At 39.5% G+C, this 27,046-nt stretch overlaps 1 protein-coding gene across 3 annotated transcripts in view; it reads right to left on the bottom strand.

The window, feature by feature from the left end:
* The window catches only part of PTPN2 (protein tyrosine phosphatase non-receptor type 2), an 86,110-nt gene extending 63,942 nt beyond the window's left edge, over positions 1-22,168 (bottom strand). Inside the window, exon 1 of one of the 3 annotated variants that reach the window (XM_042909445.1) lies at positions 21,897-22,168. In XM_042909445.1, coding sequence (XP_042765379.1) covers positions 21,897-21,965 — 69 coding nt within the window. In that variant the 5' untranslated portion in view covers positions 21,966-22,168. The remainder of the gene's footprint in view (positions 1-21,896) is intronic. The other 2 variants (XM_042909446.1, XM_042909447.1) reach the window with 2 other exon arrangements.
* Positions 22,169-27,046: the final 4,878 nt, after the last annotated feature.

The following is a 27,046-nucleotide window of genomic DNA, read 5'->3' as shown; positions in this document are numbered from 1 at the left end:
CACTCAGCTATTTGGTGTATCACCCAATTTGTTTTTTCACCCAAATAGAATACGTTTTTCTGAGAATTCTGGTAAAAAGTGAGGGGCAGCTGGGTGGTTCAGTCGGTTAAGTATGCTGACGGCTCAGAGCCTGGATCCTGCCTCAGATTCTGTGCCTCCCTCTCTGTCCCTCTCCCACTCACACTCTGTCTCTCTCTCTCTCTCTCTCAAAAATAAACATTAAAAAATTGTTTTAAAGTGTGCATTAACAGCAAAAATTAATTGGGTCTTTGGTCACACTATTACATGTGAGAAAAAGCATTTTAAGTTAGGCACCAGATAATTTTATAAATTAAGCATAAATAAATTATTGAAGTCACTTAGCAAATGACCTTACTGTGGGTTCCACACCCTCTTATATGCCACCAGCCTCAGAACAGGTAACTTTATAGTTCGTATTTTCACCCACTGAGCCTTCTAAGATGCAAAGAGTAGTGAAACACAGGCCACCTGTCAGTGGGAGGAAATCTCAGTCACACTGTGTGTGCAGAGAATGTATGTTGGTTTGGCTACTTTGGAAAATGCAATCTGCCCCCCCCACACACACACACACACACACACACACACACACACACCACAATTGCTTCTACGGACTTTTAATGCTTCTCTCTCATCCAGCAATCTTGCTGAGCTCTCTATTATTTTGTAGTGACTCTGAATTTCTCAATATAACCAAATAGTGATCATTCTGTCTCTTCCCTATATTTCATATTTCTTATTTATTCACACCTCTTATTTCCCTTACTTATCTAATTTCATTGGCTAGGACTGCCTAATCAATATCAAATAGACATACTTTTTCCCCTGATTTGTAAACAACTGCCTCTAAGGTTTAACCACTAAACATAACATTTGCTTTGGGTTTCTGATCGATATACCCTTTTCAAATTAAGATGGTTCTCTTCAACTTCTAGTCAACTAAACATTTTTTTATCATGAATGGGTGTTGAATTGTATTCAATGTGTTCCCTACATTTATGGAAGTGATCATATAGCTTTTCTCCTTTACTCTGGTAATGTGCTAAATTACAATTAACAGATTTTCACTTAGTAATATGACCTCAAGTTTCCTCTATGTCTTTTCATGGCTTGATAGCTCACTTCTCTTTAGTGCAGAATAATATTCCACTGTTATTCTGGATGTACCATCATTATTTAATTTAAAATGTAAGCACCTATGTTTTTAAGTTAAACTGACCTCTAATTTTCTATTTGCATGTTATTTATTCAGTTTTAGTACCAAAATTACACAATCTCATATAAGAAGTTGGATAGAGGTGTGCCTGGGTGGCTCAGCTGGCTGAGCATCTGACTTCAGCTCAGGTCATGATCTTGCAGTCTGTGGGTCCAGGCCCTGCATCAGGCTCTGTGCTGACAGCTTGGAGCCTGGAGCCTGCTTAGGATTCTGTGTCTCCCTCTCTATCTACCCCTCCCCACTTGCACTCTGTCTCTCTCTAAAAAATAAACATTAAAAAAAAAAAAAAAAGTTGGCTAGAAATACTACCTTTCAAAAAAAATAAAAAGAAATACTACCTTTCAGTTTCAAATACTTTTCCATGAACGCATTAACAAATAATTGTAATTAGCTGAAAAGATGAAAAAGTGTCAACTATTTCCACACATTAATTATAAACATTCTTAAACATTAAGTAATAAATTTTATATGTAAAATTAAACAGTCAGGTCTCAGCTTATATTTATTTGCATAATCTGAAACACTTTATAGAGTTGAAACACTACAAAGTACAAATAATTTCATATTGCAAGTTAGTAAGATAAAAAATATTAATATGAAATAATACTAAAACATATGGTTTTGTTAATAGCTCTTCTGTATCAACTGTAGAGACACAAATTGGTGAGAATAAAAAATTCCGAAAAACTATGCAGATAAGAGTGAAGAAGCATTCTCATACATGACTGACAGAACGTACACAGATACAATGTTTGAGAATGATTTAATAAGATCATAAATTTGATTCACCCTCCTTACCCTCTAGGAGGGTTTTATATCACACAGCCACACAGGTATGTGTGAAGATGTACACTCAAGGATGTGCACTGTACATAACAGTGAAAAATTAGCAAGAATGTTAAGTGTCCTTCAGGAGTGAACTGGGGAGATAAATCACAATGCACCAACGCAGCAGAATACATGGGAATCAGGAAAAAGGACACCAAGTGCTACAGTGATATGACAGGATTTCAAAGATACACTGTGTAGTGAAAGAAAGTACAAAAGAATAGGCTCTCATGGGGGGAGGCAGCACTCCACTCAAACATATATATGCCTGAGAATACACTGAATACTTCTAGAAGAAGATGAGAAATTAGTAACTTCCAGGGAGGAAAAGTGAACATCTAGGGAAGGGTACAGATTTATGTAACTAAAGAGTTGTTTTAATAATGAAAGCTATCAAACAAAAATATATATCACATTCATGTTACCATCAGTGAAATTAAACATTTATTGCCACTTTTGAGTATCTCATTCAAATCTTTTTAGAAAAGGAATAAAACACATCATTGCAGCATTATTTACAATAGCCAAGATGTGGAAAGAACTTAAACGTCCATTGATAGATGAAAGGATAAAGAAGATGCGAAATATATGTAAATAAAACAATGGACTACTACTCAGCCATAAACAAGAATGAAACCTTGCCATTTGTTACAGCATAGATAGACCTTGAGGTATGCTAAATGAAATAAGTCACAGGAGAAAGACAAATACTGTATGAGTCACTCACATGCAAAATCTAAAAACAAAACAAAACAAAATAAAAACCTCACAGATAGAGAGCAAACTAGAGGTTACCTATGTGGAAGGGGGTTTAAGGGTGGGTGAAATGGATGAAGGAGGCCAACTGCATGGTGATGGATGGTAACTAGTCTTGTGGTGGTAATCACTTTGTCATGTACGCAGATGTCAAACAGTAAAGTTGTACACCTGAAACTTACATAATTAAAAAAAGAAAACCCCATAAATCAGATATAGCTAAAGGCTTTACCCCTACCCTGCCCCTCTTTCTTTCCAAAGTAACCTGTCCTTTTAACTCCTTTTTATTGGGCACTTTTTGTGCCATTTGGGTTTTAAACCATATATTTATATATTCTTGAGTTCATATATTACTTTAAAATAAACTAAAATTCTAATAAATACTAGTATAATATCAGTTCTAATGCTATATAGTTTTAAAATCAGATTGAAAAGTTGTTGCAATCCACAGAATGGGAGAAAAATCATTGCAAATCATGTATCTGATAAGGGATTGCTATCCGGATTATATCAAGAACTTCTTCAATTAAGAAAAAAAAATTTTTTATTGGGCACAGAGGGTCCCTCCATTACATGAGCCCTTCTTCAATGCTTGTGTTATACATATAAACCTATTTTCCGGGGGCACCTGGGTGGCTCAGTCAGTTATGATCTTGCTCAGGTCATGATCTTTAGCTTCGTGGGCTCAAGTCCCATGTTGGGCTCTGTGATGACAGCTCAGAGCCTGGAGCCTGCTTCAGATTCTGTGTCTCGCTCTCTCTGCCCCTCCCCTACTTGCTCCCACTCGCGCTCTCTCTCAAAAATAAAACATTAAAAAAAATTTAAACCTATTTTCCACAATTAAGTTTATCTGTCAGTTTCTGATTCCAATTTTTAGCCTAAAGAAACACACTTATTTGTGTACACTGTGACAAATCATTACTGATGTTACAAAAAAAAAACAAAAAAAAACAACTAAATAGATGGAGCCCCAAGTATAGAGGTAGGGAAGAAATTTTAATTTACAAAACACCATAAAACAGCCAAGTTCTTGGGTTAAGAAATATATTCATAACAAATACATTCTATTTTCTCAGTTAATTAAAATAAAAAACCACATAACTCTTACAGGGTCCATTCTCTCATTTCCAATGTTATTATTTGTTCTTCTTTACCTTTCTTTAATTTCAGTGCATTTAGGAAGACTAGAACCCCTAATACTTCTTTTTTTTTCACCATGCCAGACTAGAGTCGACTCAACACAGAACCTATCCAATACTTAAAAAAGCAGCTCCAGAGGTACATACTAGTCGCCTATCCCAATATCCATTCTTTTTGACTCAAAGTTCCTAATTTTACTTTCCAACTTACAGTTAGCCCAACTAAAAACCTGTATTTCCCAGTCTCCAATACAGGTAAGAATAGTCATGCGACACAGTTCCAGCCAGAGAACAAGCAGAAATTGCTGGGCTGGGTTGCAGATAAAAAGGGCTCTGCTGACCTGTGTCCTTCTCACGTCTGCCTGCCCTGGGTACTGGTTTTGCCACTAGGGGTCAGGGGTGGAAATGGGCAGGAGATATCCTGCGCCAACAAGGTAAAAAGCACATTCTTTTTTTTTTTTTTTTTTTTTCAATTCTTATAATAACTTTATTCTTTTAAGAGAAAAATCTTTAGCATAGTACTTGGGACTATTTATAGCACTAAATAACTGTTCAGCAGCTTAAATGCGAACACTACCTACTGCTCTGGTAGGATCCATTTTTTTTTCTTTAATACAATTTTTTAAATTTTACTTTTTTTTTTTTAATTTACATCCAAATTAGTTAGCATATAGTACAACAATGATTTCAGGAGTAGATTCCTTAATGCCCCTTACCCATTTAGCCCATCCCCCCACCCACAACCCCTCTAGTAATCCTCTGTTCTCCATATTTAAGAGTCTCTTATGTTTTGTCCCCCTCCCTGTTTTTGTTTCCCTTCCCTTATGTTGATCTGTTCTCTGTCTTAAAGTCCTCATATGTGTGAACTCATATGATATTTGTCTTTCTCTGACCAACTTATTTCGCTTAGCATAATACCCTCCGGTTCCATCCACGCAGTTGCAAATGGCAAGATTTCATTCTTTCTGATTCTGAGTAATACTTCATTGTATATATATATCCCACATCTTCTTTATCCATTCATCCATCGATGGACATTTAGGCTCTTTCCATACTTTGGCTATTGTTGACAGTGCTACTATAAACAGGGTGCATATGTCCCTTCGAAACAGCACACCTGTATCCCTTGGATAAATACCTAGTAGTACAATTGCTGGGTCATAGGGTAGTTCTATTTTTAATCTTTTGAAGAACCTCCATAATGTTTTCCAGAGTGGCTGCACCAGCTTGCATTCCCACCAGCAGTGCAAAAGAGATCCTCTTTCTCCACATCCTTGCCAACATTTGTTGTTGCCTGAGTTGTTAATGTAAGCCATTCTGACAGGTGTAAGGTGGTGTCATTGTGGTTTTGATTTGTATTTCCCTGGTGATGAATGATGTTGAGCATTTTTTCATGTGTCGGTTGGCCATCTGGATGTCTTCTTTGGAGAAGTATCTATTCATGTCTTTTGCCCATTTCTTCACTGGATTATTTGTTTTTTGGGTGTTGAGTTTGATAAGTTCTTTACAGATTTTGGATACTAACCCTTTATCTGATATGTCATTTGCAAATATCTTCTCCCATTATGTCGGGTGCCTTTTAGTTTCACTGACTGTTTCCTTCACTGTGCAGCTTTTCATAGTTCATTTTTGCTTTTGTTTCCCTTGCCTCCAGAGATGTGTTGAGTAAGAAGTTGCTGCAGCCGAGGTCAAAGAGGTTTTTGTCTGCTTTCTCCTCAAGGATTTTGATGGCATCCTGTCTTACGTTTAGGTCTTTCATCCATTTTGAGTTTATTTTTGTGTATGGTGTAAGAAAGTGGTCCAGGTTCATTCTTCTGCATGTCGCTGTCCAGTTTTCCGAGCACCACTTGCTTAAGTGACTGTCTTTATTCCATTGGGTATTCTTTCCTGCTTTGTCAAAGATTAGTTGGCCATACGTTTGCGGGCCCATTTCTGGGTCCTCTATTCTGTTCCATTGATCTGAGTGTCTGTTTTTGTGCCAGTACCATATTATCTTGATGATTACAGTTTTGTAATACATCTTGAAGTCCGGGATTATGATGCCTCCAGCTTTGGTTTTCTTTTTCAGGATCGCTTTGGCTATTAGGGGTCTTTTCTGGTTCCATACAAATTTTAGGATTGTTTGTTCTAGCTCTGTGAAGAATGCTGGTGTTATTTTGATAGGGATTGCACTGAATACGTAGATTGCTTCAGGTAGTATTGACATTTTACCAGTGTATGTTCCTCCAATCCAAGAGCATGGAATACTTTTCTTTTGTGTGTGTGTGTCTTCTTCAATTTCTTTTATAAGCTTTCTATAGTTTTCAGTGTATAGATCTTCGCCTCTTTGGTTAGGTTTATTCCTAGGTATTTTAAGGTTTTTGGTGCAACTGTAAAACCCAACACATTTCCTAAGTATATTCTTAAGTATTCAAAAAATTTTTGTTGCTTAATTTTAACTGATCTCAATATGACTACACTTTTTTTTTGTCCTTTAATCAATGAGGATGAATTCTATAGTGTTACTATATAGTGTTACTATAGTAACACTATATAACTATGTAACACTATATAACACTATATATAGTGTTACTAATTCTTTATATCCCCAGAATAAATTTGGGAATGGTGTTTTATACTTTATCTCTACATAATATCTGTCAATGACACATTAGTTTTAGGGCTATAATCATAGGTAAAATTGAACTATTTGGAAGGGGAGAGGAAATGCTTACTCATTCATTTCTACCTTTCCTGTGTATTCAATCTGCCCTTCTAAAGCTTTGTTTCATTTTATCATTCTTCTAGCTTGAATAAAATACTTAGCTCATTAATACTTTTTTGTTTTTCTTACTTTAAAGACTGTCCAAACTTCTAAACTTCAAATCCTCTAAGTTTAGAATAGTGTCATCTCATTATTTGCTAGAGTCTTTAATGGCAGTCTTGATTTATTCTTTCACCCAGAAACGATTAGCTGTTTTCTATGTTATGCTTCCTTATTTCCTTTTCCCCGTTTTTTTCTGTATTAATCACGTTTTCTTTGTTCCTCTTTACTTCCAGTAATTTAGAAGTAAAAGCACCATTCCTATTTTACCAGGAATTAGTCTTAAAATTTTGCAAAAGCATGTTTGGACTTATATATTTCTACTAATGTGAAAATATCTATTAATAAATCCCTACTGGTAAATACATAGTACAATTACTATAGGTTTCACTTCTCTCTTCCTACAGCTCAATCCCCCAAATCTTCTTGAAATAAGCTAGAACTTTGGATCCATATTTTTTAACATGTGCAGTTATTTTCACAAATATTTATCATTTAAGTAAGGTTTACAACTATAATTATAACTATTTAGCGTTAACTCTAGATTGTATTTGGCTTCACTGCCCAAACCTACTTTCTACACCTATTCCATTTCTCTCAGCTCTTGGGTGACATTTCTCCATTATCTTCTGGCATCCAATGTCAGAGTGCATTTGTCTGATGCAAATGTCATTGGTTCTTCTCTAAAGATTACTTGTTTTTCTACCTTGCAGGGCTTTTTCTTTATCCTGAATACTTAGAAAAGTCATCAAGATGCATGCAGAAATTCATGCAGGTTTTCCTGCTTTTTAAATATATTCCTGGTGAAGACTTTCTGGCCCCCTTTGATCTTGAAATTCAAGGCTTTCTTCAGCTCAGAGGTATTCTTCCATTATTTCTTTGGTCATTGTATCACCTCAGGGTCTTTCTTTCAGAACTGCCTATCACAAAGATTTGAGACCTTTATGTGTTTTAAATGCTTTCTCAGAATATTCAGTTTAAAAATCTTTTTCCCAAATGCAGAGATTTTTGTCAAGCTAACTTGGTATTTTGCACTATTTTGCTAGTGAGTCTTAAATTTTTTAAGTCTATTAATTTATTTTGAGAAAGAGAGCTCGTGCACATAAGCAGGGGAGGGGCAGAGAGAGAGAGAGAGAGAGAGAGAGAGATGGAGAGAGAATCCCAAGCAGGCTTCTCAGTGCAGAGCCTGACACAGGGCTCAGTCTCACAAACTGAGATCATGACCTCTAAGAGTCCACGAACCAGTCAGGGCCACACAGGCACCCCGTTGAGTCTCTGAGGAGCTGAATTTTTCATATGCCTAACATTTGTTCATCTTCAAAGAAAACGTAGGCATCAGCTCTTACCCAAGTTTTTGTGGATGCTTACATTGTTTACTATCAAAACCCCTCAGTTTCGGAATTGGAGGAAGGTGGTCAAAAGATACAAACTTCCAGTTAACAAGATAAATAAGTACCAGGGAGGTAATACAACATGGTAACTATTGCTAACACTGCTGTGTGATACAGAGAAATGTTGACAGTAAATCCTAAAAGTTCTCATCACAAGAAAATTTTCTCCTTCCTTTCTTTTCTTTTGATTGGATTTATACAAGAAGATGGATGTTAGTTGAACCTACTGTAATCATTTTGCAATACATGTAAATCAAACCATCATGCTGTATACCTTAAATGTATAGTGATTTCTCAATAAAAATGAAAAAAAAATCGTCTATGTCTCAAATATATGGGTAGGACCCTTCTCTCATGTCAAATAATAATGTAGATTTTTTTCTTATCACTGTATTTTGGTCATTTCAATGATAAATAAGAACAACAACAAAAAGCCTCTACTGAATGAGATTAAGAACCTGGAAAATTATGTCCACTTATCATTATCTATCACTATTCTTACTGTCAATGTTTACTGCTATTTGTACAACTGTATCTAATGACTTTCTCTTTTTTTATAATCAAACTTGAGAATTTTCATGAGACTATCAAGGAGCCAGTCTAATAAGTACCATAAGAAAAGTATGCTCACATTTAAAATAAACAGAGGGTTGTCTGGGTGGCTCAGTCGATTAAGCATCCAACTTCGGCTCAGGTCATGATCTCCTGGTTCATGAGTTCAAGCCCCGTGTCAGATTCTGTATCTCCCTCTCTCTCTGCCCCTCCCCTGCTTGCATTCTGTCTCTCTCAAAAATAAACTAAAAAAAGAATACACAAATAAATAAAATAAACACAGAAAGCGGATTTATTTTCACCTGGGGGAGTGAAGATCACAGTGCATGAGTAAACCTGAACAATGACCAGGAGTATGCCACGTAAACAAGTAGGGAATGACATGTCTAAGTAGAAAAAACAGCTTGTGCAAAGTCACAAAGATGTGAAGGTACATAAAACATAAATGAAAGCATGAATAACTGGTATCTTACAAGAAGTATAAGCAACACAAAACCTGTGGTGCTTAAGAGAGGAAAATACAAGAAATGGGGATGAACAAGTGCAGAGAGATCAGATTATACAGGCATTTGCTCAGGCTTCATTCACCCAATATAGGAATTTCGCAAATTACAAAGATGGCAAATGGGGGGAAGAGGAAGGAGAGAGGTATAGGATACTCAACAAACAGTATCATAAAAGCAGGCAGTTATTTAGGAGGAAAAATGGTCAGAAACAAGACACGGATTCCCGCTTTTATTACTTTTTTTTTTTTTAATTTATTTTTCAAATATTTTATTTTTAAGTAATCTTTGACACCCAACACGGGGCTCAAACTAATAAACCCCCAGATGAAGAGTTGCATACTCTATCAACTGAGCCAGCCAGGTGCCCTCCCACCCCACGCCCCCATTTTCACCACTTCTATTCAACACAGTACTGAAGTTCTAGCCAGAGCAACTGGGCAATAATAAAATAAAATAAATAGGCATCCAAATTGGAAAGAAAACTGTTAAACTATCTTTATTCACAAATGACATGATGTTTTATGTAGAAAATCCTAAAGAGCCCACACAAAAAAGCCTGTTAGAGCTAATAAACAAATTCAGCAAAGCTGCAAAACACAAAATCAACACACAAAAATCAGTTGTATTTCTATACAGTAGCAATGAATTCAAAGAGGAAATTAAGAAAATAATCCCATTTACAACAGAATCAAAATAAAATACTTAGCAATAAATGTAACCAGAAAGATGAAAGACTTGTATACTAAAAAATACAAAACACAGCTGAAATTAAAGGCAACCTAAATAAATACAAAAACATCCTATATTCATGGATTGGAAGATTTAAACACTAAGATGACAAAATGACCCAAAGTGATACACTAATTTAATGTAATCGCTATCAAAATACCAGCAACAATTTTTGCACAAATGAAAAACGTCATCCCAATATTCATATGGAATTTCACAGGACCCTGAAGAGTCGAAACAATCTTGAAAAAGAGTAACAAAGTTGGAGGACACACATTTCCCAATTACAAAACTTACTGCAAAGCTATAGTAATCAAATCAATGTGGTATAACACAAAGTCAGTCACAGAGATCAATGGAACAGGATATAGAATTCAGAAATAAACCCTCAGATCTTGATTTTCAACAAGCAGGCCAAAATCATTCAGTGTGGAAAGGAAAATCTCTCAACAAATGGTTCTGGGAAAAATGGATATCCACAAGCAAAACAATGAAACTGGACCATTACCATATGCAAAAGTTAACTAAAACAGATCAAAGACCTAATGTAAGAGCTAACTCTACAAAACTCTTAGAAGAAAACACAGGGATTGAAAATCTTCATAATCATGGATATGGTAATAGTTTCTTAAATCGTGATACCAAAAGCACACGGTGACAAAAAAATACATAGGACTTCATCAAAATTAAAGGCTTTTGAACATCAAGTAACAATATACACTTAAAAGGAAACACATATTGGGAGAAAATATTTGCATATCATATATCTGATAAGGGATTAATAACCACAATATACAAAGAACTCCTACCATTGAACAAGAGGACAAACAACATAAAAATAGGCAGACGCTTATTAGAATCGCCAAAATCTGGAACACTGACACCACCAAATGCTGACAAGGACATAAAACACAGTAACTCATTCACTGTTGGTGATAATACAAAATGATACAGCCATTTTTTTTTTTTCTTCTTCCAAGATTTCATTTAAATTCAAGTTAGTTAACATATAGTGCAGTATTGGCTTCAGGGACAGAATTCATTGATACATCACTTATATATAACACCCAGTGCTCATCACAACAAGCACCCTCTTTAACACCCATCACCCATCTAGCTCATCCTTCCACCCCCATCTACCTCCCCTCCAGTGACCCTCAGTTTGTTCTCTATAGTTAAGAGTCTCTTATGATTTATTTCCCTCTGTTTTTATCTTACTTTTCCTTCCTTTCCCTTATGTTCATGTTTTGTTTCTTAAATACCACATTATGAGTGAAATCATATGGTATTTTTCTCAGACTTATTTCACTTAGCATAATACACTCTAGTTCCAACCACGTCATTACAAATGGCAAAATTTCATTCTTTTGATGGCTGAGTAATATTCCATTGTGTATGTGTGTGTACACACACACACACACACACACACACACACACACACACACACACACACCTTCTTTATCCATTCATGAGTCAATGGACATTTGGGCTCTTTCCATAATTTGGCTATTGTTGATAGTGCTGCTATAAACACTGGGGTACATGTGCCCCTTAAAATCAGTATTTTTTTATACTTTGAATTAATACCTAGTAGTGCAATTGCTGGGCCATAGGGTAGTTCTGTTTTTAACTTTTTGAGGAACCTCCACACTGTTTTCCAGAGTGGCTACACCAGTTTGCATTCCCACCAATAGGGTACAGTCCTAAAAAAGTTTGGCTGTTTTGGCCTACAAAACTAAACAGACTCTTACCATATGATCCAGCAACTGCACTCCTTGGTATTTACCCAAAAAAGTAAAAAATTTACATATACACAAAAACCTGATGTTTATAGCAGCTTTATTCATAACTGCCAAAACTTGGAAGCAACCAAGATGCCCCTCAGCAGGTGAGGAATAAACAAACTATGGTACATCCAGACAAATGAATATTATTCAGTGTTCAAAAGAAATGAACTATCGGGGCGCCTGGGTGGCTCAACTGGTTAAGCGTCCAACTTCGGCTCAGGTCATGATCTCACAGTTTGTGAGTTCGAGCCCTGCGTCAGGCTCTGTGCTGACAGCTCAGAGCCTGGAGCCTGTTTTGGATTCTGTGTCTCCCTCTCTCTCTGTGCCTCCCCTGCTTATGCTTTCTCTCTCAAAAATAAACAAACATTTTTTAAAAATTAAAAAAAAAAAAGAAATGAACTATCAAGCCATGAAGACACATAGGAACCTTAAACGCATATTACTAAGTGAAAGAAGCCAATCTGAAAAAGCTACTTACTACAGGATTCCAACCATATGACATTTTGGAAAAGGCAAAACTATGCAGACAGTAAAAGAAATCAATGTGGTTGCTGGGGTTGGGAAAGGGAGGTAGGAATGAATAGGGAGAGCACAGGCTTTTTATGTATGATGCCATAATGCTGGATTCAAATACATTTGTTTAAACCCACAGAATGTACACCATCAAAAATGAACCCCAAGGTAAACTATGGACTTTGGATGATTATGATACATCAATGTAGGCTCATCAATTATAATAAACATACCACTCTGGCGAGGGATTTTGATAAAGGGAAGGATATACATGTGTGGGGGCAGGAAGTATGTGAGACATTTCTGTATCTTCCCCTCAATTTTCCTGTGAACCTAGAACTGCTCTTAAAAAATGAAGTCTTAGGGGGAAAAAAAAGTGAAGGACTTGAATAGACATTTTTCCAAAGTTTTACAATCAGTCAATAAACACATTTAAAAGATAGTCAACATGCTTAGTCATTACGGAAATGCAATCTAAACCATTTCATACCTACTAGCATGACTATAATTTTAAAAATGGAAAATAACAAGTGTTTGTGAGGATATGAAGAAATCAGAATCCTCAAACACTGCTAGAGGGAATGTAAAATGTTGCAGCCACTAAGGAAAACAGTTCACAGTTACTCAAAAAGCTAAGCACAGAATTACCATATTATCCAGCAACTCCACTTCTAGGTCCAAATCCAAAACAATTAAAAATAAGGACTCCAATGGATATCTGCACAGCCATGTTCACAGCAGCATTATTCACAGTCAAAAGGTGGAAACACCCTAAATGTCCATTAACAGATGAATGGAGAAACAAAATGTGGTATATACATACAAAAAGATATTAGTCAGCCATAAAAAGGAATGAAGTTGGTAACAGGATACAGCATAGTTCCACCTTGACAATATTATGCTAAGTGAAATGCCAGACACAAAGGAAAAACATTGTGTGATTTCACTTGCATGAGGTCTCTAGAATAGGCAAATTCACAGATAGAAAGTAGAGCAGAAGTTAACAGGAGGAGGGGGAAATAGGGAGTTATTGCTTAATGGGTACAGAGTTTCTATTTGGGGTGCTGAAAGGGTTTTGGAAACAGCGGTGATGGTTGCACAACAATATAAATGGAATCGATGACACTGAATTGTACACTTAAAAATGGCTAAAATGGCACATTTTATTATATATTTTCCCCCACAAAAAAAAAATTTAATTGGATGGCTACCTTAGATAGACAAGGTCTTTCTAAGTCATGGCACAAAAACCTAGAAAGGCTCATAAATCTGATTTTGCAAACACGTAAGTTTTCTACATGGAAAAATACCATAAACAAAGTCAAAGGTAACTGATAGGTTGAAAAGTATTTGCAATATATGACAAAAGCTTAACTTCCTCAATGTGTAAAGATCTCCAACATATCAAAAAAAGAAAGGAAATACAAGTGGCTTAGAAAGAAAGAAAGAAAGAAAGAAAGAAAGAGAAAGAAAGAAAGAAAAGTGGGGCACCTGGGTGGCTCAGTCAGTTAAGCATCCAACTTCATTCAGCTCAACTCATGATCTGTCTCACAGCTTGTGAGTTCAAGCCCTGCATTGGGCCCTGTGCTGACAGCTCAGAGCCTGGAGCCTGCTTCAGATTCTGTGTCTCCTTCTCTTTCTGCCCCTCTGCTCACACTCTCTCAAAAATAAATAAACATTAAAAAAAATTTTTTAGGGGCGCCTGGGTGTCTCAGTTGGTGGGTTAAGCGTCTAACTTTGGCTCAGATCATGATCTCATGGTTCATGGTTTCAAGCCCCACATTGGGTTCTGTGTTGACAGCTCGGAGCCCGGAGCCTGCTTTGTGGATTCTGTCTCCCTCTCTCTCTGCCCCTCCCCTACCTGTGCTCTGTCTCTGTCTCTCAAAAACGAATAAACATTAAAATCAAAAAATTGAAAAAGAGGCAAGCTAGAAAGGCTAGTGGACAACTGTGACTGTCTGAATTTCCACAATTGCAGACAGGCATCAGTACTACAGAACATATATCAGAGGCAAACCTAGTTATAACTTCCAGTTATATATTCTCTATTGGGGCACCATTCCCAAGAGTGCTCTCCCTTAAAGCAGTGGTCCTTACCTATTGTCATAGAGATCCATGTGAGAATGTGACAAAAGCTATGGAATCACCTAGAAATGAAATACTCAGGTACACTCACACATACAGTTTCAGGGGACTTGGAAATCACTTTCCAGTCTAATCCATGGATCCTAGATACTGTGTTAAAGGCCTCCAATCCCCAAAATGACCCCACCTATTATAACACATTCCACTCCCTCCTTGCTATGAAAAATTTAAATGACTCCCTCTGTTCCATTAATCTCAAGTAGATCTTAAGGAGAAAGCAATGTAAGCAGTCACACTGACAAATTGGGGTAACACAAAAATGAGAATCATAAGGACAGGATTCAGGGTTGCCTGGGTGGCTCAGTCAGTTGAGCATCTGACTTCGGTTCAGGTCATGATCTCACGGTTTGTGGGTTCAAGCCCCACGTTGGTCTCTGTGCTGACAGCTCGGAGCCTGAAGCCTGCTTTGGATTCTGTGTCTCCTTCTCTCTGTGCCCTTCCCCCACTTATGCTCTGTCTCTTTCTATCAAAAATAAATAAATGTAAAAAAAGAAATTTTTTTAAATAAACAAAAAAAAAAAAAAATAAGGACAGGATTTGGATCCCATCTGTATCACCACTGGATATGGTAACCTTACATAAATCATAACCTCATGTTGGACGGGTGTCTCCTCAGCTGTGAATGAGGGAGCTGGAATAAACCAAGGTGCTGACTTTTTTTTTTTAAGATTTTATTTTTAAGTAATCTCTACACACAACGTGGGGCTCCAACTCACAGCCCTGAGATCAAGAGTCATATGCTCCACTGACTGAGCCAGCCTAGTGCCCCAAGGTGCTGACATTTTAAAAGGAAACAGTATTATTTTGTTTAGTGACTACTGGGCATCTAACATCTCAGAACTACAGGCTAATGGTGGGGAAACAAAAACAAAGCATTCCTTAAGGAGCTAACAGACAATTCTAAAACGATGTGATTTATACTCCAATAAAAGAACATAGAGGGTTCAGGAATCAGAGAAGGAACATATAGCTTTGCCTAAAGAGACCACAGTCTAGTCTTAAAGAGGTTTCCTAGATAGATAAGGTAGGCACAGAACATATCCAACATGTGCAGACTCCAAGGTGTGAGAAAACAGGCTATTTTCAAGGAAATTCAAGGAATCTGATACAGCAAGAGCACATGCAACGATGTGAAACCCCAAACCCTAAGATTAAACAACTGCAGGGCAATGTGTAGTACACAATGCAAAGGAAAGTGTTTTAGAGTAAGCAGGCTTTGTTTTTTACCCTATGACTACCTACTATAAATACTAGAAGACTTCCCTTGATACCTTACTTCCAAAACGTAGTTGACGCCCAAGTAGTAAAAAACTGCTCTTGGGGCGCCTGGGTGGTTCAGTAGACTGAGCATTAGGCTCAGGTCATGGGGTTTGAGCTCCGCATAGAGCTAGCCGCTGTCAGCGCAGAGCCTGCTTTGGATCTTCTGTTGACCCTCTCTCCGCCCCTTCCCCACTTGCTAGCGCGCACGCTCTCTCTCTCTCTCTCAAACAATAAATACATTAAAAACAAAAACAAAAAAAACCCCACAACCTGCTCTTACTGACAATATTTGAACTACAAATTTCTTTTTTTTAATGTTTATTTATTAGGGCAGGGGTGGGGGTGGGGAGAGAGTGTATGTGCACACACGCAAGCGGGGAAGAGGCAGAAAGAGGGAGACAGAGGATCCAAAGCAGGTTGTGCGCTAAACAGCTGAAAGCCAGATGCAGGCCTCGAACTCACCAACCGTTGAGATCATGACCTGAACTGAAGTTGGACGCTTAACTGAGCCACCCAGGCATCCTGAACTACAAATTCCTAATAAAGAAAAATGACCAGTTAAGAGTTCCATGGTTCCTAAAACTCTGATTAGTCAACCAAATTCTTTCTGAGCTACCATTTACTAGAAACATTATTCCATGGCTTACATTTTTTGTTTTTTTGCTATTTCCCTACAGTTGTACTCCCTTCCCTGAAAGCTCACAAAACTCCATTCTTTCTCTGCCCCTCTCATGCCCCAGCCTGATTCAGACAGCAATCAGCAGTGACTAAAAGCAAAAAAGCAATCATGAACATTTCTCAAAAAGCGAGAGTTAACCTCAGACTACATTAATGTCATTAGTTTGTCAGACCAAATTAGATTTTTCTAGCAATCTCACTACTGCTAGTTGTGCCCTTTCAAGGCCAGTTCTTCAACCTGTGTGCTCTTACTCCCATCAGCACCTGCTTTCCAAGGTTTCTGGCTCCAACAGTAATTCCTTCTATTTTTCAACCTCCAACCTCTCTCTTTAGGCTTATCCTTCCCCCCACCCCAATATGTAAACATATCAAGTCACCCTTCTCTGGTAAGAAGTCATTATTCAACAATATTTACCATGTACCTACTAGGTGCCTGATGCTGTGCAAGGCACTGGCACTGCCTGCATGAAGCTCTGATGAGGTAGTGAAAAAGATAAATTCATAGTCTGTTTGGCTCTGACACAAAATCTCCTATTATCAAAAGCTGTGTTATAAAACCAACTTTTCAAACTGGGTGAAAAAAAGTAAGGGGCTGAAGAGTTTCAGACTCAAATAATAAATTCACTGTTCCTGCAAGACTTTCAAGAAGGTGTAGAGTAAAAATTCTCATACCACTAAGCAAGTCCAATTTCTAGTTACATCTACTTTTTGCTCAAGAGCAAAGCTTTTCTTGGGGCACCTGCATGGCTCGGTTGGTTAAGCAGCTGACTTGATCTCGGCTCAGTTCATGATCTTGCAGTTCATGAGTTCAAGCTCCACACCAGGCTCTGTGCTGATGGTGCAGAGCCTGCTTGGGATTCTTTCTCTCCTTCTCTCTGCCTCTCCCCTGCTTATGCTCTCCATCTCTCTCAAAACAAATAAACATTTAAAAAGTCAAAAACAAACAAACAAAAAAAAAACAGCAAAGCTTTTCTTTTCCTAATCCAGTTAGCACTGCCAAAACAAAAAACAAAAAACACCACACACACAAAAACAACAAAAAACCTAACACAAATATCACCCAGTCTTGTGATAATCAAAGCAGAGAGCCCACTTAAACACTTTTCCCTACTCAAGTTAACAGTGGTTTGCTTAATGCAAATCTGTGTGCCCTAAATAATCTGCTGCTGCATTGCATCCAACACATTGCTATGAAAGGGGAAGTCATGTGATGCTATGGAGTATGTAACAGGGGATTATATCCTGCATGGGAGGGTCAGGAAGGCACCCCCTAAGGAAGTGAGACTTCAGGGATGAGTAGGAGGCAGTTAAGCAAAAGTGCGGGGGAAAAAGGGGAGAAGTTGTGCTAAGGCAAAGACAGCTACAATTATGAAGGCCCTCAGGGGAGAATGGTCATGCACTTTTCAAGGAACAGAACCCAGGGGAAAAGAGGGAAGAGAGTCATATGGGCAGGCAGGCCACGTGGTCTTGCAAGCCACAGAAGGATCTGAATTTTACATTATGAGCAATGGGAAACCACTGAAGGTTTTCAGTAGAGAAGGGACATAAATGTGCTTCATTTTAGCTACCTTCCCCACTCCATTGGTCAAGCTGAGCTTATTTAAAAAAACAGTCTAGGGGCGCCTGGGTGGCTCAGTTGGTTAAGCGGCCGACTTCGGCTCAGGTCATGATCTCGCGGTCCGTGAGTTTGAGCCCCGCGTCGGGCTCTGTGCTGACAGCTCAGAGCCTGGAGCCTGTTTCAGATTCTGTGTCTCCCTCTCTCTGACCCTCCCCCGTTCATGCTTTGTCTCTCTCTGTCTCAAAAATAAATAAACATAAAAAAAAAATTTTTTTTTTAAATAATAAAAAAAAAATTAAAAAAAAAATTAAAAAACAGTCTACACTTGCTTGGTTGTACTTCCCACCTTCTCTTCTCAATGCTCAGCATCTGACTTCTGTACTCCACTGAAATTGCTCTCTTTAAAGGTATCTGTTGGGGCTCCTGGGTGGCTCAGTCAGTTAAGCGTCCCACTTTGGCTCAGGTCATGATCTCACGGTTCATGGATTCAAGCCTCGAGCCGGGCTCTGTGCTGACAGCTCAGAGACTGGAGCCTGCTTCAGATTCTGTGTCTTCCTCTCTCTCTGTCCATCCCCTGCTCACACTCTGTCTCTCTCTAAAATATGAATAAACATTAAAAAAAAAAACTTTTTTAATTAAAAAAGAAAAGGTATCTATTGATCATCCAGTCCTTAAGTCAAAAGGCCCTTTCAGTTTTGACTTTGTGCCATCTGCTGCATGTGGCCCTCCTGACCATCAACTTCCTTCACACCCACCATTGGTTGTCTCCCAACTTCCATGGCTATTCCTCTCCACTCTTTTTAGCAAGCTCCTCTTTCTTTACCTATGCCGTTAATTGTTGTTGGTGGTCAAGATTTCTGTTGTTGGCCTTCAGCATTTCCAAACTCTCCCTATTTTCCCTGGAGGATCTCATCCACATCTAGGACCTCAAAGACCACCTATGTGCTCATGATTTCCAAAATGCTATTTACAGCTCAGGCCTCTCCTGAACTCCAAATTGATATATTAAAATATTCCATTTTGATGTCTCACAGGTATCTCAAACTGAATTGAACAATTTCAAGACCAAATACATCTATCCCCTTCCCACTTCAAATGTGTATCCCCCCTTCCTTCATTCCTCCTGCCACTGCCTTAGTTCAGGAGGTCAACATTTCTCTTCAGGTTTATTTCAAGAGACTAACTCTCTGTGCTACTTGCCTACAGTTAGCCCCATCCATCACACTAGTAGAATGATCTTACTAATTTGTTGGTAGTCCTCATGGGATTTTATGATCTGTGCCTTTGTACACATTCCTTCCTTCTCTGGAGCACTAATTCTTTTCCCCTCCTTTATTCTCTACACCTGGCCAACTTGTCCTTCAAGACTTTGGTAAGGTCATCCCTTCTCCAGGAAGCATCACCAGAATTCCCAGGTGCACCCCTCTGGGTGACTAGGCAGCAGCCTGTGCTTAACACTAGCTTTTGCATTTCTTACTTTTTTATGTTTTCATCTTCTTACCTATTTACTACTCTATGGCAGGGTGGATCCTTGAGGCTGGGACTCAGTCTAATGCTGACACATAATAGATGTGTTATGAGTAAATGAGTGAAAATGGGGAATTGCAATGAGGCCCTCAAAAGAACAAGTCCTAGAATGTGAGCTCCTCAAGAGAAGGAACTCCGCTGCATTCTCTGTTGAATCTCCAAGGCCCAAAGCTAGGGACTGGCACACAACTGATGCTCAATACATTTGTAGTGTGGCTGAATGGATATTCTAGAGTCAAAGGAAAATCTCTTCCTATACTTGCTTTCCATTACTAACTTTCTTGGTTCGTGACCTATGTTTACCGTAATAGCATGTATATTGCATGATTTCTTTTTTTTTTAATTTTTTAAAATGTTTATTTATTTTTGAGACAGAGACAGACAGAGCATGAACAGGGGGAGGGTCAGAGAGAGAGGGAGACACAGAATCCGAAGCAGGCTCCAGGCTCCGAGCTGTCAGCCCAGGAGCCCGACGCGGGGCTCGAACCCACCGACTACGAGATCACAACCTGAGTCAGAGTCAGACGCTTAACCGACTGAGCCACCCAGGCGCCCCCCCTTTTTTTTTTAAAATTTTTTAATGTTTATTTATTTCTGAGACACAGACAGACAGAGCATGAACGGGGGAGGGTCAGAGAGAGAGGGTATATTGCATGATTTCTACTGACCAAACGAGTGCTCTTCTTCTTCCATTAGGAAAAAATAATAAAAGCAATGAACAACCCACTAAAGGATTCTTTGGCATGAGTCCATGGAAGGGTTTCCTGAACTCCTTGAAACTAAATGTGAAATTTTCAGTGGATGTAAGAAAGTACAATTTTCTGGTGAGAGGGATTACAGTTTTCATTAAATTTTCAAAGATATTAACGATACCCCCCCATCCCCCCCAAATCAAACTGTCTAACCAAAATGTTAAGCTGAATTAAGCTGCAGCATTCACCTTTCTCTTCTCAAAGCTGAATTCTGATATACTGCTAGCAACTTGGAAACAGGAGCTTCTATTTAAACAAATGTAACTGGAGAAGAGACAGCTGGCAGGCTCTCACATAAAGATTCCTACTAGAATTTGCATTTAAAATGTTCTATAAATGGTAAAGCCCTTACCAACATTCTTAAAAGTTAGTACTCTATTCTAACATACTCTATACTCCTGTGAATCAGGGTATTTATTACACATCCTGATAGTGTGTTCAAGAAGAAAATGTTACATTCTAATCATAATGACCAAGGAAACACTTTTTACTGTCATTTAACTAAATGAAATGGGGAAAAACCCAGGATCATCCAAACTTAACAGGAAAACTTTTTTTTTTTTTTTTTTTTTTTAAATGTAAAAAGAGTGAACCGAGCAGCAGGAGCAGCAGCATTTAACTCACCAACCACTCAATTCAATCTTGGGAATAATATGCTAATAATTAAACAGTACAGAACAAGCATCCTATTTGAATTAAAGGGTTCTCTAGTTGATCTAGCTAGTCACAAAAGAATTCAACTACATGATTCCATTCAGATGAGTTTAACAAGCAAGATTACTGTATGGTGGTAAGAAATCAGAACAGTAGTCTTTGGGATGGAAGAAGGGCATGACAGCACCTTCGAGGTAATGGAAAAGCTCTTTATTTTGACTTGGGGCTTGCACAGGTATATACATTTAGAAAACTCGCTTAATTCCATGTATAAAATCTGTGTATTTTACTGTACGTTAACTATTCCTCAGTAAAGAAAATTTAAAAGAGAACATCCTTATTCTTTCTTTTAACTAACACAACCAAACCCTATTCTCGTGTCTGGAAGCTGTTTGTGGAGGAAGACCCACGCGCTGAAGACACTGCGCTCTCTGAAAACACGATGACTGCTGATTCGCCGGGAGCTTCCGCCACCACTACGGTTAGGCACTGCCATTTCGAGAGGCCCCGGAGTCACCCACAATAACGGGGGCAAGAGCCGGCCGCGCCTTTGGAAATGGGTGCCGCGGCCCGCCTCCGCCCGCGCGGCCACAGAACACCTGGCCAGCGAAAAAGGTGTCCATGGGCAGAGCCTGGCACCGGAGCGTGCGAGCGATCGCGAGGCTGCCGCCGGCTCCCCGCCGCCCGCCCGCGCCCCCAGCCCAAGCCTCGCCAGGCTCCTCACGGCCCCCAGCAGCTTCTCGGATCGCCCACGGGTCTCACCGGTACTCCCCAGCCTCCCGGGGTCCCCCCTCCCCCGGCCGCGGAGCCCGTCCTAGCCCGCCACCAGGTGCCGCTGTGGAGCCGCCTTCGAGAACCGACTTTGCGCTTGCGCTCACGAAGAACACCCCCCCCCCCCCCCCATCTAAAGTCATTTTTTGCCAAAGGGATCAGAGACTCCGTCGGCGCACGCGCGCCCCTGACGCGGCCCGCGCTCCGCCACTTCCGCCCGGAGCAGAAGGCGGGGGAGGCGGGAGGGAACCGGCGGGCGCGAGCCTGGGTCCTCGGCGGAGGACTGCGGCTGCTGCGCGAGCCCGTGACTCACCAAGTACAGCTGCTGCCAGCGATTCTCAGCATCCAACTCCTCAAACTCCCGCTCGACGGTGGCAGACATGGCGGCGGGAGCAAGCTGGCGCGAGCGGAGCCTGCGCCGGCGGAGAGGCTCAGGCCCCGCACGATCCGGGGAGAACGCTGGCGCTGCGGCGCATGCGCGCTCGGCACCCCGCCCCGCCCCCACGCCGGGCCCGGCCGGCCGCGGGGAAAGTACCTGGAGCGTCGGACGTCAGCGCGCCGACTCGCGCCTCCCGGAATCGGACGGCGGCGGGGCGGGGCGCCCTGGGGAGGCGTGGCCCATAGGGCGCCCAGGTGGAGGGGGCGGGGCCAAGGGGACCACCCTGAGGCTGTTGTCGGGAAGTTGGGCGGAAGGTGACCCGCTCTCAGGACTTGTGCTCACCGGCCCAGGGGAGGAGAAGCAGTACCGCGAATTTCCCAGGAATGGAGCGGGCCAACAAAATCCCTTGGGAAGACCTCCTTACTTATTGCTGTCCCATTTCTCTTTTTCTCTTTCTCCTAATTTTGTTTTTAATGCGATATTGTCATTTTATTTTAAACGTCATCTAGGTCAGTTTAGCAGCCTGTGTCCAATTTTGAAACAAATTTCTCAGCTCTCACAGAGAGTATAAACCAGTCCTGATGCCAGCTCTTGTATACCTGAGGGGTTTGTGCCAAATAAGCCACTATAGCAAAAGGAGAGGCAGCCTCTCCCGGGGTTAGGAAGAATACAGGTGGTTAAGTAAACGTGACACGATTAAAAATTAATGTTACCTATAAAAAGGACAAGTCCTCTATTACACCAAACATGCTGGTTATGGAAATCATCTCTTTTCAGGTTAAGGTAATTCATTGTTGGTAAATTCTAAATGCTTATAGTATCTTGTTATATCATCATAAAAAATGTGAAGGGTTAGAAAAATTTTAGCTATGCTAATATTGAAGTTTAAATTTTAATTAAAATTAAATGAAATGACAAAGACTCACACCTTGACCAAATTCTATACAGGTTCCTCTGAGTACTTTTTCAACTAGGCCTTGGGTTTTGGACTTTGTGTTTCTCTGCATTGTCTAATTTTAGCAAGAATCTTACTAAGCCGATTTATCCAGAATCCCCCATTCTGAATATCTGTTCACCCTGGACATTTAATCAGGTTCCTCATCTTCCACTATCCCCCAGGTGATGTCTGATCACCCTGGCCTGCCTTCAGCAAGAATCCTATTAAGTTAGTCAGAATGTAGATTGTTTTCTGTGTTAAAAACAAGACAACAGTCCTAAAATGGAGTTGCTTCTTAAGCCCCCTGTCACCAAACCTACCCTTAATTACTGTTTTAGCTCTCTCACAAATGGGATCTTAAATGAGTCAATTAGGAGTCACCTGATCAGCACTAGTTAGGTAATCTGCCTAATAGACCGCTGCCATCCTCTGAAGGAAAGTAACTTTGCAGTAAGCAATCTCCTTTTCTGCTTAGTAATTTGTTCCTGCCCCCTCTGCCTCTAAAAGTTTTTCGATTTGTACAGCTCCTCAGTTTATCTACTGGATTGGATGCTGTCCCATTCAAAGTTGATTTCAATCTCTCCACCACTGCATAACCCATTGCAGTAGTCCCTATACCTATTGCAATAGTCCCCCTCACTTTGAATAAAGTCTTCCTACCTCACCATTTTCAACAAATCTCATGAATATTTTTTTTTCTTTCACAGAAGTTAAGAATTCAGTTCCTCAGTTGCACTAGCCACATTTCAAATGCTCAATAGCCATAGGTACCTAGTAGCTAATGTATCACAGAGCACGAATATCATCAAAGTTCTATGAGACAGAGCTGCCTGAAAGGATTAAAATACATGGGGCAAAAAAAAAAAGAGTCCTTATATACATTGTGAAAATTTTTATCAGTAAAGACTACGCTGTGGGAAGTAGAAGAAATCATAGTAACAGAAAATTAAGCAGACAGCCAGCCTTTCTCCTTACATAGTGTAATTTACAAATAAATACATGAAACCTCCCTCCAGAAATATCCCACAATCTAATGGTCCTGGTTTCTAAGGTTCTGTCACTGAAACCGATTATTTATGTTAAAGACATGGTATCTCCCAAGATTGTTGAGAGGGAAAAAGTTTTCCTTCTACCCTTCCAGTTTCTTTGGCCGGTTCTAATAATCAATATAAAACAGATTAACAAGAGAATAACAAGTTGGTTACCTGCATATGGGAGCCCCATAAGGCCATGAAACTCAAAGACAAACCTGGCAATTGAGGCTTATATGCCATCTTAAGCTAAGGAATGGGATAGAGGTCAAGGGCTTCAGAGAGGAGAAGGGTGATTCACAAAACAATTAGAAAAGCAGAGAAGATATTTGGTAATTAGATGTTTATCCTGCCGTATGGGAAAAAAGTTATCGCTTGGTAAACTTCTCTTTCTGAGCCAAGCCCCCTATCTAAATTCTTTTAGGTAGTTTAAGGAGAGGTAAAAATTTTTCTTGAGTCTGCTGGGTTTTAAGTGCCTTCAGCCGAAAACAGTCCACGTGCCAAAGTGGCACATTTTGGGGAAACTTGTCCTTTTTTGTTTTTAAGTTTATTTATTTATTTTGAGAGAGAAAGCACAAGCAGGGGAGGGGCAGAGAGAGAAAATCCTAAGCAGGCTCTGTACTGTCAGCACAGAGCCTGACTCAGGGCTTGAATTCATGAGCCATGAGATCATGACCTAAGCCAAAATCAAGAGTTGGACACGTAACTGACTGAGCCACCCAGGTGCCCTTGGGGAGACTTGTTCTGAACCCCTTCACTCGTACCTTTGAAACTTTCCCAAGAAGTTTCACAGTCCAGAAGTTAAGCTGGTTGATTACTCCAGCTCAGTGAACCAGGCTCTTAGTCTTGAGAATAGGCCAGTTCAGTTAAACAGTTGTGTCTCATTTCAGGGGTGCCTGGGTGGCTTAGTCAGTTAAGCCTCAACTTCGCCTCAGGTTATGATCTCACAGTTCATGAGTTCAAGCCTTGTATCGGGCTCTGTGCTCACAGCTCAGAGCCTGGAGTCTGCTTTGGATTCTGTGTCTCTGTCTCTCTCTGCCCCTCCCCTGCTCATGCTCGCTCTCTCTCTCTCTCTCTCTCTCTCAAAAAAATAAATAAACAACAACAACAACAAAACCCCAGTTGGGTATCATTTCAAAAAACAGTGATTGAGGTGGGCTCCAAATATTAGGTCTATGGTACAAGCAATCACGTATTTAATAAGAGCCATTTGGGGGGGGCGGGGGGGGGGGGGGGACAAAGGTTCATAATTGGAGCAGATTATAATCCCAGTTTCTGAATTCTGAAGGCAGCCAGACAAGACTTCTCGATGTCCAGCTTGAAGCATCTTTGGATGGAGTGAGGGCAGGCAGTAACAATCTGATAGATTTTTCTGATTTGCAGTTTGAATGTCTCTGGTGGTCTTTCTGAATGGCGTGCACAGCGGTGGGCATGAAGATTATCTGTACATTACTGGCTGTGGTGATTTATCTGAAGTTTATATCAAGTTGTCTAGCTTTGGCTTGCATGGGTTCAGGAATAGGACAGTTTTAATTCTCAATGATTCCAAGTCAGAAGAGTGAGAGAAAATTGGAAATGTCAGTTTGAAGAGTTCTAGGTGAATTTTGGAGTAAATTAGAAGAATTCAGTCTAGTCCAGTTTATAGGTAGAAAACAAAATCTCGAAGACAATTAACAGCACTAGAATTTATATCCACAAAAGTATATTACTGAAACATAGTTTTTCCCTGTACAATTGCTCTCATTTTGATCAAAGATAATCACAGCAAGACTAATTCATCTGCAAACCAAATCTAGTTTCAATAAAGTTGACCTGATTATTTACATAAGTACGTCAAGGATAGTAATTGACCACTAGGCTCTTTTAAATCTACTTGGCTGGACCTTTTCATAAAGAATCTACGATTGAATTTTTAAAAGCCTCTTGAGGCTAAGAAGCCGCACCAAGGACTTGCCATAAGACTTTGCCTGCAATACTTAGAGATTTAGATAAATTCTCCTCTTGTCAAGGTCCCCAAAATATCCTGAAGTTCCTGTGCTTGCCCTGAAGCGACTTTTCTTACCTAGTAAGGCTTCTGGGAACCCTGTAAGCTGGTACCAGGCCAATTTTTACAATAGGCTTTATTGGCTCCATAAGGTCAACGTTAGCTCCTTAAAGCTTCTGGTTGCATCTAAGTCTATTTATAGCTCTCTCAAATACAATATTTAGTTAAACCCTTGGTATTTTAACCAATGTTTGCAATTGTGTCCTGTTACAAGGAGAATAGATTCTTATTGAACTTATGTCAATAACTATATTGCCATGAAAATAAGAATACTCATTAAGAGTTTCTGAATTCTGGAGGGATCCAGTAGGGAGAAAAAATAGAAAATTTTCAGCTCTACTTACAAGGAGATAATTTACCAAATTTCTTTTTTTGTTTGTTTATTTATATACTTAGAGAGAGAAAGTGAGCAGGGGAGGGCAGAGAGAGGGGGGGAAAGAAAGAATCCCAGAAGGCTTCGCACTTCCAGTGCAGAGTCTGGATGCGGGACTCGAACTCACAAATTGTGAGATCATGACCTGAGCAAAAGTCAAGAGTCTGATGCTTAATCTACTGAGCCATCCAACTTACCAAATTTCTGTAAGTCATAGTTAGCTTGACAGGAAAGATTTCTTATATCTGAACAATAAAAATTTTAAAAACAGCAAGATTTCCTTTTTTTTTCCTTAAAGTTTGTTTATTTTTAAGAAATCTCTACGTTCAACATGGGGTTCAAACTCATGACCCTGAGATCAAGAATCTCATGCTCTTCTGACTGAGCCAGACAGGCACCCCAAGAATTAGCAATATTTTAAACAAAAACTCATAAATAATTATAATTATCCTCCTTAGATCATGTAGTCCCATGTAATTAATAATTATTTTATTTGAATGCAGGTTTTTTTCTTTGCCATTAGTTCTGGAAATTCTTACCCAGTTCAGTTTTATGACCTTAAAATTACCAGAAACCTGTGTTAGTCAAAATCCTTTCCACGAATCTCTTTGAAGATGAAACACATTTGCAAAAGCATCAGAGTAAAACAATAACTGTCTATAAATACCAAAAAACTTAAAAATGCCATGGTTAAAGATA

This window comes from Panthera leo, chromosome D3 (genome assembly GCF_018350215.1).
Source record: "Panthera leo isolate Ple1 chromosome D3, P.leo_Ple1_pat1.1, whole genome shotgun sequence".
Classification (NCBI taxonomy): Eukaryota; Metazoa; Chordata; class Mammalia; order Carnivora; family Felidae; genus Panthera; species Panthera leo.
Note: the sequence above shows the minus strand (reverse complement) of the source record. Positions and strands in the feature narration are given on the sequence as shown.